The sequence below is a fragment of the Eutrigla gurnardus genome, assembly GCF_963514095.1.
Source record: "Eutrigla gurnardus genome assembly, contig: SCAFFOLD_141, whole genome shotgun sequence".
Classification (NCBI taxonomy): Eukaryota; Metazoa; Chordata; class Actinopteri; order Perciformes; family Triglidae; genus Eutrigla; species Eutrigla gurnardus.
This window is the reverse complement of record NW_028155446.1, coordinates 23,531-41,758: the sequence shown is the minus strand read 5'-3', so window position 1 is coordinate 41,758 and position 18,228 is coordinate 23,531. Positions and strand designations below refer to the sequence as shown.

Sequence of the window (18,228 nt, the reverse complement as noted above, 5' to 3'; positions counted from 1 at the left end):
TTTGAACATATACAATTGATGATCACCACTTTCGTTGAATTTTGAGTGGTTAAATCAACTTTGTAACACCTGTGGTGTTCCCGGTCAAAAATGACCGCCATAGGAAATGAATGGGTGACCCTAGTTTGTGTTCATCCATCAGATAGTATACAACCACAAATCCACCACCGCCACTACACACGCGCGCACGCACACACGCACGCACGCACGCACGCACGCACACACGCACACACGCACACACACACACACACACACACACACACACACACACACACACACACACACACACACACACACACACACACACACACACACACACACACACACACACACACACACACACACACACACACACACACAGTAGCAGCACAACAGCATTCCAAACTGTCAGAGCTTCTTCTTGGCTTGGTGTGCATACTGTATATTGAAAGGGGACAGGGCCCAGCTGGAGAGTTTTGTATATTTTGAACCTAATGGTTCTTGAATGTCAGCAGTAGTTAATTGTCAGATAATCACTGAATCATACAAACATCTTCTTTTTTACAGTCACTTAACTTTAACAGCATTCATGGTTGTAGAACAGTAAAAGCCAAGAGTCAACAGTGTGTCATGGTTCCATATACGTCAAGAGAAGGTAGGTAAAAAAATAATAAATAAAAAAACTCACACACCTGAATGCTCAAAAGTTCATCTGATGTAAAGCTTTTAGTTATTAAGACATTTTCAATAAATGTCTTTAAAGTTCCCATATTATACTGTTTTTCATCAATTCCACACAGCTTTCCAACAAGGTCCAACAACACTGGATTCGATATGCATTGCCCCAAACCCATCCGTGGTCCTGAATTTCAGCTGTCTAAAAGTTGCTCAAATGAGCTCTACTGAGCTCTCCTGAGATTAGGTTTTTTCTGTGGCTCGAGTGAAGTTGCTGGGTCCCGTATGGTTGTGGCAGATCCTTTTACGAGGGTCAGTGTCGAGGTAAAGCCAGCTTTTTACTGACCTTCGTTACTGAAGCAGTCCGATGTGAAGTGGTTAGCACACACATAGAAGCCGTAGCCGTAAAAATTGAAACGCAAGAGACCAGACCCGGACCGCACGGCGCCACCTTTAAAAGGTGACCGTGTGCATGAGATTCTCCTTTCGAAATAAATCCGTAAAAATATGTGGACATCCAAAACTTAAATCCGCATGATTTCTTTTTGAATATCGCATTCCAAATTTTTTTTTTTTCCCTGCTAATTACATTATTAAAGATAAAGTGCATATAGCTAAAGTGGGACTAGTAAGACTTCTACTGTTGTATCTCTCAACATCTCTCCTGCCTTTAGTATTTAATATATGTGCTTTCGTCTTAGATCCTCCACCACAGATTGAAGTTCCAGCTGAAAAACCTTTAAAAAAGTTTGATTCTTCTTGCATCAATGTATAAAGGCCATCTGCAACAGAACCTCTCAGATCGAGACAGAGAACAGGTCTTTAGACCAATCACATGCCTCGTTCTCCTCATCATTGTCTCTATAACATCCATCCAGACTACGATCAACCGTCTCACTGTCACAGGTTACGGTTTGTGAGAGACCGTTCTGTGATGTTGTGAGAGTCTGATCCAACAGAGTTCTTTTACAGTCAACTCCATCTCCCTTCTGCCCTTCCCAAGAATTACCCGAATTACTGCTGCCATTTCCAGTCATCTTTCTTCTTCTGAGCTTCAGTCGTGTTTCAGCAGCAGGAGTCGGGGGAACAATCACTTCATTGTCCTCATAATCATTGGCAGACACATCACAATCATTTGAGTCAGATCTGTGGTTGATCCTTAAGGCCGACCCTCTGTTTAGAGCCCCTGTCTGGACCCTCGGGTGCTGCTGAGATAGAACATGGTTTCCAAGTTTGTCTGGTTTCCAGAATCCTCTTTCTGGAGTAAATCTGGGGCTGTGCCTGTTGGATGTCTTCCTCCACTCCAAGTTTTCTTTTGTAGACTCTCCGCCACACTGGGACAGCTGGTTAGCACTGACAAAGTTTAACTTACAAAGAGAAAAGCTGGTACTGCCTGTCTCTTTATATTCAAATTCAGGCAGATTTCCATAAAAAACGTGAGAATCTTGAGTGTCATGTTGTGAACAGAATTCAGCCAATGTTGAGGTTCTGTATGAGGAGGTAGTTGGCCCTTTCACTTTTATAATGGGGGTGGACTGAGAAGGAGGAATGAAGTCAAGATTAGTTGTGCCTGTTGGAATTAAATGATCTCTGTTAGTGCATTTGCTACTTTTCAGTTTTTGTTTGTCTGGTGTTGAATGTGTATCCTTTTCACGCCTCAGCTGCTGTTTGGAAAGCAGTGGGCAAGCGACTGAGGTCATCCAAACAGTTTCTGTGTGTGTGTTGAGCTCCTTTGTGCTCGTTTGGATTATGAGTGGGCTACTGAATAGGTCTGCTGAACAATTGTAGGTATCCCCTTCGAGCTGCTCTTCTTCTTCGTTCTCAAAGGAGAGGAAACCCACTTTCTCATCCTCCTGATCACACTCATGGGAATAAATGTTTCCGGCTTGACTCTCATCTGCACATGCAACAGGGTTTAGATGTGGCTCTGTTTCACTAACAGCATCTTTGTTTTCCTCACACAAAAACTCTGTAAGACTCTCAGAGAAAGGCAAATCTTCCCAGGGCGAGGATCTTGACAAAAACGTTTTGGTGAGTTGTCTGGGAGAAAACCACTTCACCTTGGAGCTGTTGTGACTTGGTGGGGGGGAACTGAGCCAGGTCTTGGGATTCGGTGTGTTTGCAACAGCTGTCTCTATAGATGAGCATGGATATTTGGCCAATGATGGACTACTGGAAGTACTGCACTTCAAAGATAGAAGAGGTGACAGTGCTCTCTCCTCTGTGACTTTATGGTTCTCCTGGCAGCCTCTCTGTGAATGATGTGGTATTTTATTGTTTACTGTCTGTCTGATGTCCTCATCTCCACTGTACTGGGTACTGTAGTCTTCCTCCTGTTCTGCTGATGAAGTAACTAATCCTAGTGAATGTTGCCATGGAGGGGTGGGAGTAAGACTGCAGTCTTGGTACTGTGAACTAGGATGAAAACAAAAACAATTGAAAAAGGTAAAGGCACATGTGAAGTATATATATAAAAAGCATTTAAATCAAGCCTTTGTTTTTACAGTATTGATCAAGAGCAGACTTAAACAGGTATAATATGTAGTGTCATTATTTTTAAACACTCTGTGGTCCAGCAAGCTAGAGAGTCAATGAAGAGAGGGGTCAGTGTTAGCAAGAGCAAAGCCGTGAATCATAAGAATAAAACATTATTTTCTGATTGTTTCACAGTGGATATGTTCTAAAGCACAAATTAACACATCCACACCTCATTACAAATCTTTAATTAATGCAGGCTCAGGCACACTTCATCCTGCTTTGGGGTGTAAATGGCCTAATTTATATAGCACTTTTCTCCAAAGCGCTTTACATTAATGACTGTCATTCACCCATTCACACACACATTCACACACCGACGGCGGAGTTAACCATGCAGGGCGACAGCCAGCTCGTCAGGAGCTGGCGGGTGAGGTGTCTTGCTCAGGGACACCAGGCACTCAGCTAGGAGGAGCCGGGCATCGAACCGGCAATTTTGCGGTTGCCGGCCAAACGCTCTACCTCCTGAGCTAAACCCCCCGCCGTGTTTGCTCTCTCTCTCTCTCTCTCTGTAACTCTGCAGGCTTTTGAGGTCAGTGAGCTTTGGTACACAGGGAGCATGACATAAATACCCTGGAGCCTCTAACCGGTTCACAAGAAATTACATTGTTTTACTTTGATTTGACATTGAGTAAGTCTAATTAATTCCCATTCACTAACTTGTTTCTGGTCCAAACTGTCCTTGATATAAAATACTTACAACTATAAAATTGCACTCAGCAGACAGCAGATTTAAAACAGGTGTGTCTGCAATAACCACTGCTGTAATATTTGTTTGAATAAATACAAACCAAAATTGCCCCCCGTTAGCTGTTAGCTTTGTTATATAAGCCACCATAGCAGTTAGCTCCATTACTGAAACAAATCTTTCCTGTCCACCAGCTGCTAACAACTAACCAGCTCTCCTCCTACCGGCATGAGAAGGCATGGTCCGGTTTTAGTCAGCACCCAGTTCAGTTTGTCATTTGCTAAGCAATATTTACACATACATAGGGGTGGGCAATATAGCCCTAAGATAATATCATAATCATACGATACAATGCAATTTCAGGTTATTTATGTGATAATTATATTCTTGACTACATTAAAAAAATACTGAAAAATCCCTTGAATCTTCTTTTAAGCTCCATAACATTTAGTTATGAATTATTTTATACACTCTGGGATTTACCAACACACACACATGGTTTTTTTTAACTTTTTAACAGGTCCAATCTGTTGTGTTACACGTTCACATGTAATAGGTTTTTTCGTCAAGAGTAACCATACTAACTTGCTCCTGCCTGCACGTCAAAGAGTGGAGGGAGAGATGCTGTAGCCTTTGACACCCAGGTCTAACGATGCTAGTGTCCCGTGCTAGTGAAGTATTTCCCTCCCTATTTCTGAACTAACTCTTCCATTGTGGAGCTGGTATCAATTTCACTTTTAGCCATACTTATTGTTGCTATGTGTCATTTTGTCAACGAGCCGGAATACTGCCCTTATTCAATATGATTTTTGTCATATTAAAAATGATAATGATTATCAGATAGAAAGCAATACTTATATGTAGCTTCTTAATGTAATTACCTTTGTGGTGACTGAGAAAGAAGTCCTGAGGCAGAAAGAGTGCTATTATTGAAGCTCCTGGCTGGAGTACGGTGAAGAATCAGAAGCAGGTTTGTTGCTGGGGTTCTGGAGGTTTTGCTGGGATCAGTATATCCCAGCTCATATTGTGCAGCTTTCTGAAGAAGGGCTTGATAATAGCTGACCACTGTGCAGCCTCCCAATGCTGTAGCTTTAGAGAGAATCATCTGACTGGCAATAAAGTGGACTGCTTCTTTACTGCTGGAGCTACTGGCAACAGGACATCCTAACCAGGGCCAACTTTCTGTTCCAGTTACCTAAAAGGACACAGACAAGACCAGAGAGCATTGAGAGCAAGCAGCCTGAATACAAATGAAAATTCAATAAAGCACATTTTTGGACATGTTCAAATACATGTACGCTATATTGCCAAAAGTATTCACTCACCCATCCAAATAATTGAAATCAGGTGTTCCCTGGTCACAAGTGTATAAAAGCAAGTACCTAGGCATGCAGATTGTTTCTACAAACATTTGTGAAAGAATGGGTCGCTCTCAGGAGCTCAGTGAAAAGTATTCATCCTATCACAGCATGGTACTGTGATAGGATGCCACCTGTGCAACAAGTCCAGTCATGAAATGTCCTCGCTCCTAAATATTCCATAGTCAACAACAAAGTGGAAGCGACTCAGTCAAGAAGTGGGAGGCCACATAAAATGACGGAGCGGGGTCAGCGGATGCTGAGGCGCACAGTCGCCAACTTTCTGCAGAGTCAATCACTACAGACCTCCAAACTTCATGTGGCCTTCAGATTAGCTCAAGAATAGTGCGTATAGAGCATGATGGAATGGGTTTCCATGGCAGAGCATCTGCATCCAAGCCATACATCAGCAAGTGCAATGCAAAGCGTCGGATGCAGTGGTGTAAAGCACGCTGCCACTGGACTCTAGAGCAGTGGAGATGCGTTCTCTGGAGTGATGAATCACGCTTCTCCATCTGGCAATCTGATGGATGAGTCTGGGTTTGGCGGTTGCCAGGAGAACGGTACATGACAAACTGCATTATGCCATGTGTAAAGTTTGGTGGAGGGGGGATTATGGTGTGGGTTTTTTTTTCAGGAGCTGGGCTTGGCCCCTTAGTTCCAGTGAAAGGAACTCTTAATGCTCCAGCATACCAAGAGATGTTGGACAATTCCATGCTCCCAACTTTGTGGGAACAGTTTCCTGCCTTCCCGTCCAACATCAGTATATGACCTCACAAATGCACTTCTGGAAGAATGGTCAAAAATTCCCATAAACACACTCCTAAACCTCGTGGAAAGCCTTCTCAGAAGAGTTGAAACCCTGCAAAGGGTGGACCGACGTCATATTAAACACTATGGATTAAGAATTTGATGTCACTTAAGTTCATATGCGAGTCAAGGCATGTGAGCGAATACTTTTGGCAATATAGTGTATTTATAGCCCAACCAATAATTTGATTTTTCAAGCCAATACTCATGTCAACATTTGGTTGCAAAAAATTGGTAATCGTTTCTTTAACATTGACACATAACCCTTGGATTTGTATCAAAGGGATAGTTCGGAATTTTGGACATAAGACCTATTTTCCAACTCAGCCGGTGTGTTCGAGACGTCTGGGGACGTTTTCAAGAAATGTCATTCAGTTCTTCTAGTTGCCGAGTTCACTTGTGCTATGGCTAGCGCAAGTCAATCGTTCTAGTTAGCATGGCATTTAAAACACTCATACCGACTCGACAGTGCACCCGAGGCAAATCAATTGTAACGGCAGACTATCCATGTGCATATCTGTGTTGATAGAATGTTTGAAATAAAACCAACCTTGCATTTTTAAGGATTTATGTCTCAGCAGCAGCGTGTCATACTTCCTAGTAGGCTATGGCAGCGGCAGACTGATATCACCTAGCACATATAAGTTACCGGTTCTATAATAGTTTGTTTACCTGCTGTCATTGCTACAGACGCAGAGTAGCCTGCACTGCTAGTTTCTTCAATCTCACAGAAATGGCCACTTTTGGAGAATATACTGAAACTTTTGAAGACTCTGATGAGACCCAGACCCAGAACCCAACCGTACCTGTACGAGCCTGAATATACAGAGGAAGAATTGCGCGAGAGGGAGCGGTGCGTAATTGTGGGTTCGCGGGGGCCGTGTGCTGCCCGATGTTTGAGTGAGCTCCGAGGGCTTTTCAGACAGCCTTGGGGGCATAAGGGCCGACAATTCGGCGGTGTTCAGGTGTGTATTTACCGGCTGGATTCCGAGCAGCGCGTCTTAGAGTTTTGAGTCCGACGGAGCAAAGTAAAATTCCACTGCTGCTGAGAAACTAGTCCCTCAAAAAATGGATGATTCATGCGATGCGAGGTTAGTTTTGTTTCAAATATTATTCTATCAACACAGATATGTACATCGACAGTCTAGTGTTTTAATTGATTTGCCTCGGGTGCACTGTGGAGTGGGCAAGACTGTTTTTAATGCCATGCTAACTAGAACCATTGACTTGCGCTAGTCATAGCACAAGTGAACTCGGCAACTAGAAGAACTGAATGAAATGTCTTGAAAACGTCTCCAGACGTCTCGAACACACCGGCTGAGTTGGAAAATAGGTCTTATGTCCAAAATTCCGAACTATCCCTTTAAGCCATGCTAGCAGTTTTTTGCCTCATTTTGTCGCAGTGACTTTTTTAAATCCTCATATTGGTGGGGTTTTTGTGGCCGTTTTTGGTACTACATGTCCTAACAGCCTACTAGTAAACATCACAGCAGGGCAATTCAATTGTGTGTTTTACCATTTACCAAAGACTTACATGTGACTAAATGCTACTGATAAATTTAGACTTACGAAAACATTCAAATGTAGCAAAGTTGTAGATACAGAGGCAATATGTCCTTGAATGTGAGTTGAACATGCTGAAAGCAGCATTTATTGTCATGAACAAACATATGATATGATAGCGTAATATTGAAGACTGTACATTTTTTCATACTTTAAGTATATACATTACACAACCAAATCTAATATTAATCTTAATTTGAGCCTAAAGATTTTACATTACAGTACAAAAGTCTCCAAAGTTTGATAATGAATAACAGTAGAATAGAAAACTATTGACAGTAGAGACCTAATATTTTGGATTTTTCCTATTAACAAGTATGTGTTTGTACTAGCATTTTTACAGGACGTTCTGAGATGGTCAGGTGGGAAGATTTTCAGAAATTTGATGATATGATACGGAATGACCCAGGTAAGATCAGTGCAGTTTAATTGTCCACAAGATTTTAGCAGTGCAGCATAACATAAAGTGCTATTCAGGCCATCTGGCAAAAAAATCCTGTATTTTTTTAATATCGCAATATATTTCGCAGGGTTAAAAACGATTACAATGTTAGTTTTTTCTAATATCGTGCAGCCCTACTTGTAAATAAAAAAATATCAGCAAAAGTAATGCAATATCCAATCACAACTGTACCTTTATACCAAAGATGAAACGTCTGCCAATGAAACAGTCCTGGACAGCCTTCGCCAACAATGTGTATCTGGTTGCTGCTTCATCCGAGTTCCCAACCAACCTACATCATTACAGACACAACAGATATCCACACTGTGTTCCACTTAACTGGCAAAAATGAAAGATACTGATAACAACATGAGCCACAACAAACACTGTATAAATAAAGCTAACTCATGTGTGTGCCCCCTGACCAACACAGGATTGACAAAAACTTCCACAAACATCATAACTAAATACACTTTTCTAAAACAAAACATTGACCTTAAAATGGAATGGAGGTAGAGTTTCACACTTCGAATGACAGATATTAAATACTAATAACAGAGAACAGTGTGAGGCAACAGATAGAGAGCATGTGTAAGATACCCTTAAATGCCCTGCAAATCTGAAATTATTCCAGTTGATTGCAGTTGATTATGCTACAACTTCATGTCAAATTCAAATTCTATAATAATAAAAAACACACATGCACTATTGATGGAAGCTGACAGAATATACATTTTAGAAATGTTGAGTTGCTTGAAAGATAATTTACTGTGCTCACCTCTGTAAACCACTTGCATGAATGCCAAAGAACGGGTTCAAGCAGGTTCCAAATACTGTTACTCCAAATATGCATGTGTCCCGGACCACCATCATTGAGAGACGATATCTGTAATCAACCTCTTCCCTCGGACAGCTGTAGCCACACCTGGAGCATCTGCATCTGTGGTCAATAGATAGAGAAGACAGGTGTGGCAGTGTGTTATGTTGGGTGGGAGAAGTTACTGGTAAAGATCAGGGCTATCCTGGACAACTCCCCCACCCGCTCTCCAACACGGTGGACTGTCTGAGGAGTATTTTCAGCGACAACCTGATTCTCCCGATATGCACTAACGCCACAGGAGGTTATACTACTTGTGGCCATCAAACTACCGGTATACAACTCCTCCTGCTAATTAACGGGATAGCACTATTTAGTAACCATCTCACCCAGATACTATGTGCAATTATTTAACTCATGTATTTGCATATACATATACAGTACGGTACAGTATAACTGTCAAATGTATTTTGTGCAATATTACTTATGTGCAATATCTTCTTAAGATACTACTACCTCAATACTACAGACTACTATTTCTACCTCAACAACAAATACACAAACAGACCTTATAGTGTTGTTTTTATATGTCTACATACATAACTTAGATTTGGTGTCATTATTTGTATTTACTTTTTGACTACTCATCACATTACTACGTTTATAGGCTCTTTATTTATGTGCACATACTTTCTTTCTTCCTAACGCTTATGGGCCAATTGCAGCTGGATCAAAAAGTTTTCTGATTCTGATTATGTTAATTTTCATTGCAGGAATCTATTCATTGTCTTAAGCTAATTCAGATAATTTACAGCCTTAAGTTAATGTTAGCTAAAGTTACCTCTGAATGAACTTGTCAGCGAGAGATAATAAAGCATTGGTGTTCATTTTAGTTAACACTAACCACTTTCTCAGAACAGAAATAAATACACCGATTCGTTGGTTGTGCTTTTACCTCGTCGTGTCCTGCTGTACAACGTCAATCCTCGAGAAGCAGCCTTTACAGCACGGATACAACACACGGGAATCTTGCAGAGACAATACGACACAATCCACCAGTGCTCGTCTAGCAGGCATTTAGATTAGTCTGTTGGGAGAGCGGACACTTAGTTGCAGCTAGCAGGCTAACCTTATGCTAACTGAAACTTTTCACAACACGCATTTGTTAGCCGTATTAACTTGGCGCTGACTTTAACGGCAGCAACTTCAACGCGGACAATTATCGATAAAGAACAAACGGGGATATAAGTTTAAAAAAAAAACACACACACACAAATTAGGTCATTTTCTAACTCTTAACATCTTCTTCTTTGCGTTTTTTTGGCGGATTGCAATACCAACTGTAAGGTGCATACCGCCACCTACTGAACCGGAGTATGTAGAACAGGATCTAGTTGTCTATAGTTTTACATTAAATTAGTTAATCTAATAATGATGAAAAAACCCACTATATCCTATAAAACAAACCAGTGTTACCTAGAAACTCTATGACCCCTCTCTGTGTCTCCCGCACCTTATCACCCTTAGTTAGTATCCCTGCCAAGCTCCACTCACGTCCTCCCTCTCTCACCCTGTCTTTCAACTTTGCCCTTTCTTCGATATACATTGCATAATGAGGGTTTTCTGTTTTCTTACATACAGTACAAAGATTTTAATTTACTTTTCCCAATAAAAATAATGTCTTATTTAATCCGGTGTGATCGAATCTTAGTCTTGATAACACTACCTCCTCTCTTCTACTTCTTCCCTTAATACTCTGTGTTCTGACTGTGTTTTGTATTCTATAATAAGTTCTGCCCTTGCTGTCCTCGTCCCAATTCTTCTGCCAAAATTCAGATATGTTCTTTTTGATTAGTGCTTTGCCTTCACCTTTTCCAAGTGGAATATCAGTGATATGTTGCGTATTTAATGCTGTTTTTGCCACTTTATCTGCACATTCATTGCCTGTAATTCCCACATGAGCAGGTACCCAGCAGAATTCTAGCTCGATCCCCATTCTCTTAATTCTGAACAGACACTGAAGGACTTCATATACCAAATCTTCCCTGAGTGACTTCATGGTCTGTAAGCTCAATAGCACTGCTGCAGAGTCCACACACATCACCCTGTCTGGTCTGACTTCCTCCACCCACTGAAGCCCAAAAACCCTCTTAACATCTTCTTCTTCGTTTGGATTTCCAGCAGTTTAGACGCTTCTAGGCGTATTACTGCCCTCCTCAGGAAATCACTCTAAGGATAATATTATTGCTTCAAATTTTCATATACAGCCCTGTATCTTGTAAAAACTGTAATACTACTTTAGCAATCAAGTGGTGATTCTCATTTTGACCCAATAAAGATTTAACTGAAAATCACAGAACTCCCAAATATGATACTCTTTTATATAAAATGCTCCTTTCTATGGTTTATTTGTTACATTTCAATAAAACATGTTCAACTGTTTCAGACTTTCCACACTCACAAAGCCCATTACGATGCTTTCCAATAACATACAAAGACTGATTCAACCCACAATGCCCAAGTCTCAACCTACAGATTTTAACAGTCTCTTCTGGATCCATAACAATGCCTGGCTTTTTAAACCTGAGACTGCAAAGAGTAGTAATGTCTCCCCTTGGTCTCTTCTTCCCATAATCTTTGCCATTCCCTTTCAATACTTTGCTTAATTTTTTCTTTTAGTTCCACTCTTCCCAATAATATTTATATCTGTCTCTGACTTCTTTAAACTTGATTTTGCTAAACAGTCCGCTATTTCATTTCCTTCAACTCCAGCATGCCCAGGGACCCAGCAGAACTTGACATTTCCACCAATCTCTGTAATTCTAAATAAAACAGCTAGAATTTAATTTATAATATCAGGACAGGCTTATGATTTACCTCTTTTCAAGGCCATCAGGGCAGCTGCAGAATCAGAGCAGATTAAGGTTTCACTGATTTTCACATCCTCAACCTACCACAAAGCCCAAAGAGTAGCTCTGTTGTAAATACAGAGCTTCCGTTTGTAATTCTTCGCTTACCACTATTTCTTTATTATTAAATGCCTTCTTAATATCTTGGTCTAAAACCGCTACCGACTCCATTGTTGATCTTCCCTTTCTAAAACCATTTTGAAATGTATTAAATAAGGATTAATTAATAAATTTACTTATATACTTTATACATACTTTCTAAATAGTAAACTAATCTATTTGTTATCATTCTCTCCATAATTTTGCAAAGCACTGATGTTAATGCTATAGGCCGATATGAGCTTGGATCACTAGCATTTTTGCCTGGTTTCAAGATAGGAATTATGACTGCATGTTTCCATTCTAGTGGCAAACAACCCTCTTCCCACACACAGTATTAATGAGAGCAAGAACTTCCTCAAGTAATAATAATAAATAAATAAATTCATATGATAAGCCATCTCTCCCAGGGGAAGTGTCTGCATTGGAATCAATGGCATCTCTCAATTCTTTCTTGGAAAAAAACAAACTAGTTGGATTTTCAGTCTCAAAATTCCTGTTCAGTTTCCACTGATTAACTGACAACAGATTAGTCCTTTTCACACTGCTCTCAATTCCTAAATTACCAGAGCTATGCACCGCTTGAAAAACCTCAACAAGCATGTCTGCTTTGTCTCTGTTGGTTATTGCTTCCACCCCACCTTTCTGTAGAACTGGTATTGATTTCTTCTTATAAACCCCTGACATTCTACTGCTGAACACAAGTGTTTTACAGGAGTTTCAGGGCCCAGTGTTTCACAAAATCTTCTCCAACTATTTCTCTTTGTATTTTTAATTACTCTTCTTGCTACTGCCCTTAGTCTCTTATATTCTACTGCAAAACCCACCATGGGATATTTTCTTAATTTTCTATACGCTCGATTTCTATCCCTTACAGCTACATCGCACTCTTTACTCCACCAAGGAACCAACATACGAGTTCTTGGTGCCTGCTTCTTAGGAATAGTACAAAAAGCTGCCTTATGAATTAATGAACTGAGGGATGCATTCCATACATCTACAGAGTCTTCACTGCCCACCATACCAACTAAATGTTTAGCTTTCTCCTGAAACTCATCCCATTTAGCCTGAGCAAACCTATATTTTGGAACTCTCTCTTCCTCTTCTATAATCAAATTTCTTCCTAACCTACACAAGATTGGATAATGGTCACTGCCCATAGTCATTTATCACAACCATATCATACTTGTCCAGAAAATCTTCTACTATCTCTCCATTATAATTCTTACTATCACTTCCCCATAATGGGTTGTGGGCTTTAAAATCCCCCACCCATATAACAGGACCCCTCATACTCTCCATAATCTCATCAAATTCAGACAGTAGCAATTTTTTACAAGGATTATATAAATTAATAACAGTTATTGGACTAGAATTACTCCAAACTTCCACTGCCAAAACCTCCAGACTGGAACTCATATCAAGCCTTCTATACTGAAGACCTGCTTTAATAAAAGTTGCGCAACCTCCCCCTGGTGTATCAGACCTATCCTTCCTCAAACAATCATACCCCTGAACAACGAAATCAAGACTAGACTTTAACCATGTCTCTTGAATGCATATCAGTTCAGGTTTCTCTTTAAATGCATCTACAAATCTCTTTAGTTCCTGTCCATTTGCAATACGACTCCGGGCATCCCACTGAAGAACATAAAACATAAAACTATTAATCACCAACATCACTGTCCACAAACACTTCCTCCATACTTTCAAGTCCTGATAACTGTGAAGTCCTCATGTTTTGTTTTCCTTTCATATACTCATGTAATTGCTCAGGTAGAAACTGATTTACACCCAGGAACCTTTCTCCTGCTTCAACCACAATGTTGATTATGTCTGATCTCTAATTTGATGATTTTGCTCCTACCAACACATCAACAATGAATGCCAAAAATGTTTCCCTACTCAAATTGATCGTATCATGGCAATATGCTGGAGCAACTGGGAAGACTTGTTGATTACTGTTTGCCTTTTTGTTCCCTGCTCCTTGTTCTCTGTTTACCCTGTTAACTGCCTCTGCATATGAGATCTTGTGCTGTTCTCTTACTGTCTGGACCCGTTAGGCGTGAACAAAATGTTCACACCCACGAAACGATGCTGTATGATCTCCTCCGCAATTGCAACACTTAGGAACCTCTGCTTTACACGCTTGATATTCATGATCCTCGCCACATTTCCCACATTTACGTTTAGCCCGACAAGAGCCCGCCACATGTCCAAACTTCTGACAATTATAACATCGCAAGGGTGGTCTTTTATACTCCCTTACCTGGTATGCCATACTTCCAAGAAATATTTTCCCTGGTATAACATCACCTTCAAATGTAAGCAGAACTTGTGATTCCCCATTGCTCCCTTCCTTACGCTTGAACCTCATAACGTTAGTCACTTGGGCACCCTTAACATTGTCTAAGATTTCCTTATTTGATAATCTGGCATACACTCCATAAATGATTCCTTTAATAGCTTGCCTGTCTCTGGGTACAACAATCTCAACTTTTACTACCAACTTCCCGATCTCCTTGGTGTTATATTGTTTTTTATCTTTACAACAAACTCTTAGCAACCCATTTGACAGTATTTTGGCTTGAGCTCCCTTACCAATCTGGCTATCCAAAGCAGTAGTAACTCTCAGAGGGTTTAAAGCTTTAAAGCCTCCTCCTCCCTGGCTCATCTTTGGCTCGAAACAGCACAACATACTCTTCAGGACTCATTTTCATTAACTTTTTCTCTCCATTCAGCTGATTCTGGTCTTTCACTCGATGCTTCTCTCTTCTGACTTCCTTTACTTACTAGCTTCCACCCACCTCCCTCGTCCCTACCCTCCTTTCCCGTAGCCATAGGCCACTACACAACCTCCCTCCGAGCCTGTTTTTCAGCTGCAGCGACCACACAACCTAAAAAAAAAAAAAAACTGAAAACAAACAAATCTTACTAATCCCTGGCAAACCAGCCAGGAAGAAGCAGAGCAAAAGTACCGTATACCGGACCTGACCAGGCCGTCGGCCGGCACCCCCGCAACTACTCTCCCGGACCTAGAACCCGAGACTCAAAACACAGTCCACTAATTCCCAATACTTTTTCCTAATACACAATTCATATGATTACTGCGAGCTTCCAGCCCAGTGTTTACAACCGACAACAGGAAAACTTGTTGGTCTCCCTTAGTCAGTTCAGTTGGACAGGTGCATCTTGGGTGAAAAGCGGCCGACCCCTATTAACACTAGGGGAATTCGACTTGATGTTTTTTTTGTTTGTTTTTTCGGATCGCATGCATTTGCACTTTTAAACTTTATTAATAATTATTATACATATCAAAAACTGTCGAGCCAGGGAAGGAGAGAAAATAAATAAAGGTATAAATATACAAAGACAGAGAAAGAGAAAAAACAAACATATTAATTAAATAAAAACGTATGCAAAATTGTTTTTAAAGCCTTTGGTAATTGAAGTCCATTGATGTCGGTGCTGTATTGATAAAGTTCCTGCAAAAAAAGTGTAAAATTTGGTTTGCTGTTAGTCCATTTCTTTTTATGTATGTGAAATTTAACTAAATATAAAACAAGTTGTAAAAAAAAAAATAATAATCATTTTCCATTTTGTTAATTTCAAAGTAAAACAAAATGTCCTTTTCATGTAGTTCTAGTGAATGTCCAGTTTTGTTTTCAATAAACTTTTGTACATTTAACCAAAACATTTGACAATATAAACATTGAAAAAATAAATGTGTTATAGATTCATCAAACAAACCACAGAAATCACAGGAATACTCAATATCAAGTTTAAATCTTTCTAGTGTTTTTTTTGCTGGATATATTTTATGTATAATTTTGTAAGATACTTCCTTGATCTTGTTATTCAGACAAAATGTATTACTAATCAACCACATTTTTTCCCAATTCACATCTTTATAAAGAGATTTCCAAAAAAAAAAATAGCAGAAGGAATAGATACATTTATCAAAAGGTTCCTGATGTATTTATTTGTACATTTGTGAGTTGTGATATCAACATTCCCCAGAAAAATATTGTTTATAGGAGCTGTCCTATAATGATCAGTTGTATAACCAAAAAGAAGTTGCAACACATTCCTGGGGATAGCATTAAAGATTACATCATATTCTTTTGACGTAACTTCTATACTAAATTTATAAATAAATTCTTCATAAAGTAATAACTGACCATCAGTTTTCATGAGTTGTAAAACTAAAAAAATACCATTATTGATCCAGTTTTTGTTATACAAAGATCTATTTTTATATTGAATACTCCTGTTGTTCCAAATGTAATAGTTTGTATGTGAAAAATTGTGTTTGTACAGCATTTTCCAAGCCAGCAGAGCTTGCTTGTGAAAATTAGCTAACTTCACAGGTAATTTATCAGGGTTATAATCACATTTTAGCAAGAATTTGAGACCTCCAATTGAATTAAAAATGAATTTAGGGAAAGCATTCCAAATATTATCATCTTCATTAATTAATTGTGTTAGCCATTTAATTTTAAAAGTATTATTTAATGTTTCAAAACTTAGGACTTATAGGCCTCCATTTTGTCTCGTGTTACATAATATCTCTTTTTTTAGATAATGACATTTATTTCTCTATATAAAATTGAATAAAATTGTATCAAGTTTTTTATATATTGTATTACATAAACCCAAAGTGAGAGACACATAAACGGCTCGTGACACTCCTTCAGCCTTGGAAAGTAAAACTCGGCCATTTAATGAAAGATCTCTCATTAACCACATGTTAAATTTCTTTTTAATTTGTTCAACAATTGGGTCGAGGTTTGAGTTGTTACGGAATTTTTCATTTTTATTAATCACAATACCCAAATATGTGAATGTAGTCTTTACAGGAATGCCATTTATCTCCAACAAGTCACATTCTTTTAGTGGAAACAACACTGATTTACCTAAGTTTATTTTTAGTCCCGATACCTTGGAAAAGATCTCTATACATTGGACTGCTTTGGCAACTTCATGTTTATTCGATAAAAAAATTGTAGTATCGTCAGCAAGTTGTGATAATTCAAATTCTCTATCTACTGCCATAATACCATTAAATGAAGCTTATTTTATGTGTGTAGCCATAATTTGTGTGACAAGAATAAATAAAAAGGGACTTAATGGGCAACCTTGTCTCACGGTTAATGTTAAATCTTGGAGTAGTGCCATGGGCCAGTCCAATAGAGCGGATGCAATTTTTATAAAGTGTATTGACTGCTTTTAAAAACCTTTCACCAAAACCAAAGCTGTGTATAGTTTTGAACATAAATCGATGACGATCGACAAATAAAATAAAACTATCATCTAAAATATAATCTTTATAGTCAATCATGTCCAAAACTAAACGGATGTTATTACATATATTTCTGCCAGGCATAAAAACTGATTGTTCCTCGTCAATTATATCTTCTAATCCTAGTTTTAATCTTTTAGCAAAGATCATAGCAAAAATCTTGGCATCATTATTTAATAGGTCTTGGCATCATTATTTAATAGGTCTCCAATTCTCAATACTTAATTTATCTTTTTTTGGTTTAGGAATCAATTTAATAAGTCCTTGTCGAAGAGTAGGTGGTAATTCTCCTTTGTCTATGGCTTCTTCGAATACAGCAACTAAGAACGGGACTAAGTTTTAGACAAATGTTTTATAAAATTCATTTATCAGACCATCACTACCAGGAGACTTGTTGTCTTTCAGGGAACCAATACACTTCTGAACTTCAATCAAATCGATCTTCCGGTCACAGGTTAATTTAAATCCTTCATCAATACCTCTGATGTCATTTTCAATTCCTTTAATAAATAAATCAATGTTATCTCCACTTTCATTATCATTAGAATATAACCTCTGATAGAAATCAGCAACATGTTGAGAAATATTTTTTTTGTCTTCACAAATCTGGTCATTAATTTTAAGTTTAGATAGGGAAGAAACTTCATAGTTCCTTTTTTCTAAATTAAAAAAATATTTTGTACACTTTTCCCCTTGTTCTAACCATTTCCGTCTGGACCTTATAAAGGCACCTCTGGCTTTTTCTTCATACATTTTGTCTAATTTGAGTTGTAGAGCTGCTAATTCTCCAAGTTCCCTTTCAGAAAGACCTACTTTTTCAAGGAATCTAATTATTTCTGTGATTATTTGGGTTTCATTCTCTCTTTTACTTTTAGCAATTCTCTTCCCAGTGATTATAGCTAAATTCCTAATCTCAAATTTAATTAATTGCCAACACTTTCCAAAATTGTTTAATGTATTAGCTTGTCTCCAATATTTGTCAATAATATCCTGGGTATCCTTTTTTAAATGTTTGTTCTGTAATAGTGTTTTATTTAATTTCCAGTCATCT

The 18,228-nt window shown here is 38.8% G+C and overlaps 1 protein-coding gene across 1 annotated transcript; it reads right to left on the bottom strand.

The window, feature by feature from the left end:
* Nucleotides 1–408: 408 nt before the first annotated feature.
* ddias (DNA damage-induced apoptosis suppressor) lies at nt 409–10,119 on the bottom strand. Its single transcript, XM_084040814.1, has 5 exons — nt 9,823–10,119; nt 8,829–8,990; nt 8,243–8,342; nt 4,759–5,072; nt 409–3,069 (listed from the first exon to the last, which is right to left on the bottom strand). Exons 1-5 carry the CDS (start codon nt 9,942–9,944, stop codon nt 1,452–1,454), a joined length of 2,316 nt encoding a protein of 771 aa, XP_083896940.1. The 5' UTR covers nt 9,945–10,119; the 3' UTR covers nt 409–1,451.
* Nucleotides 10,120–18,228: the final 8,109 nt, after the last annotated feature.

Coding starts and splice junctions, on each gene's coding strand:
- ddias (XM_084040814.1), bottom strand. CDS start 9,944: ATGCCTGCTAGACGAGCACTGGTGGATTGTGTCGTATTGTCTCTGCAA. Junction 8,991..9,822: donor GTACAGCAGGACACGACGAG/GTAAAAGCACAA, acceptor TATTGACCACAG/ATGCAGATGCTCCAGGTGTG. Junction 8,343..8,828: donor CATGCAAGTGGTTTACAGAG/GTGAGCACAGTA, acceptor GTAATGATGTAG/GTTGGTTGGGAACTCGGATG.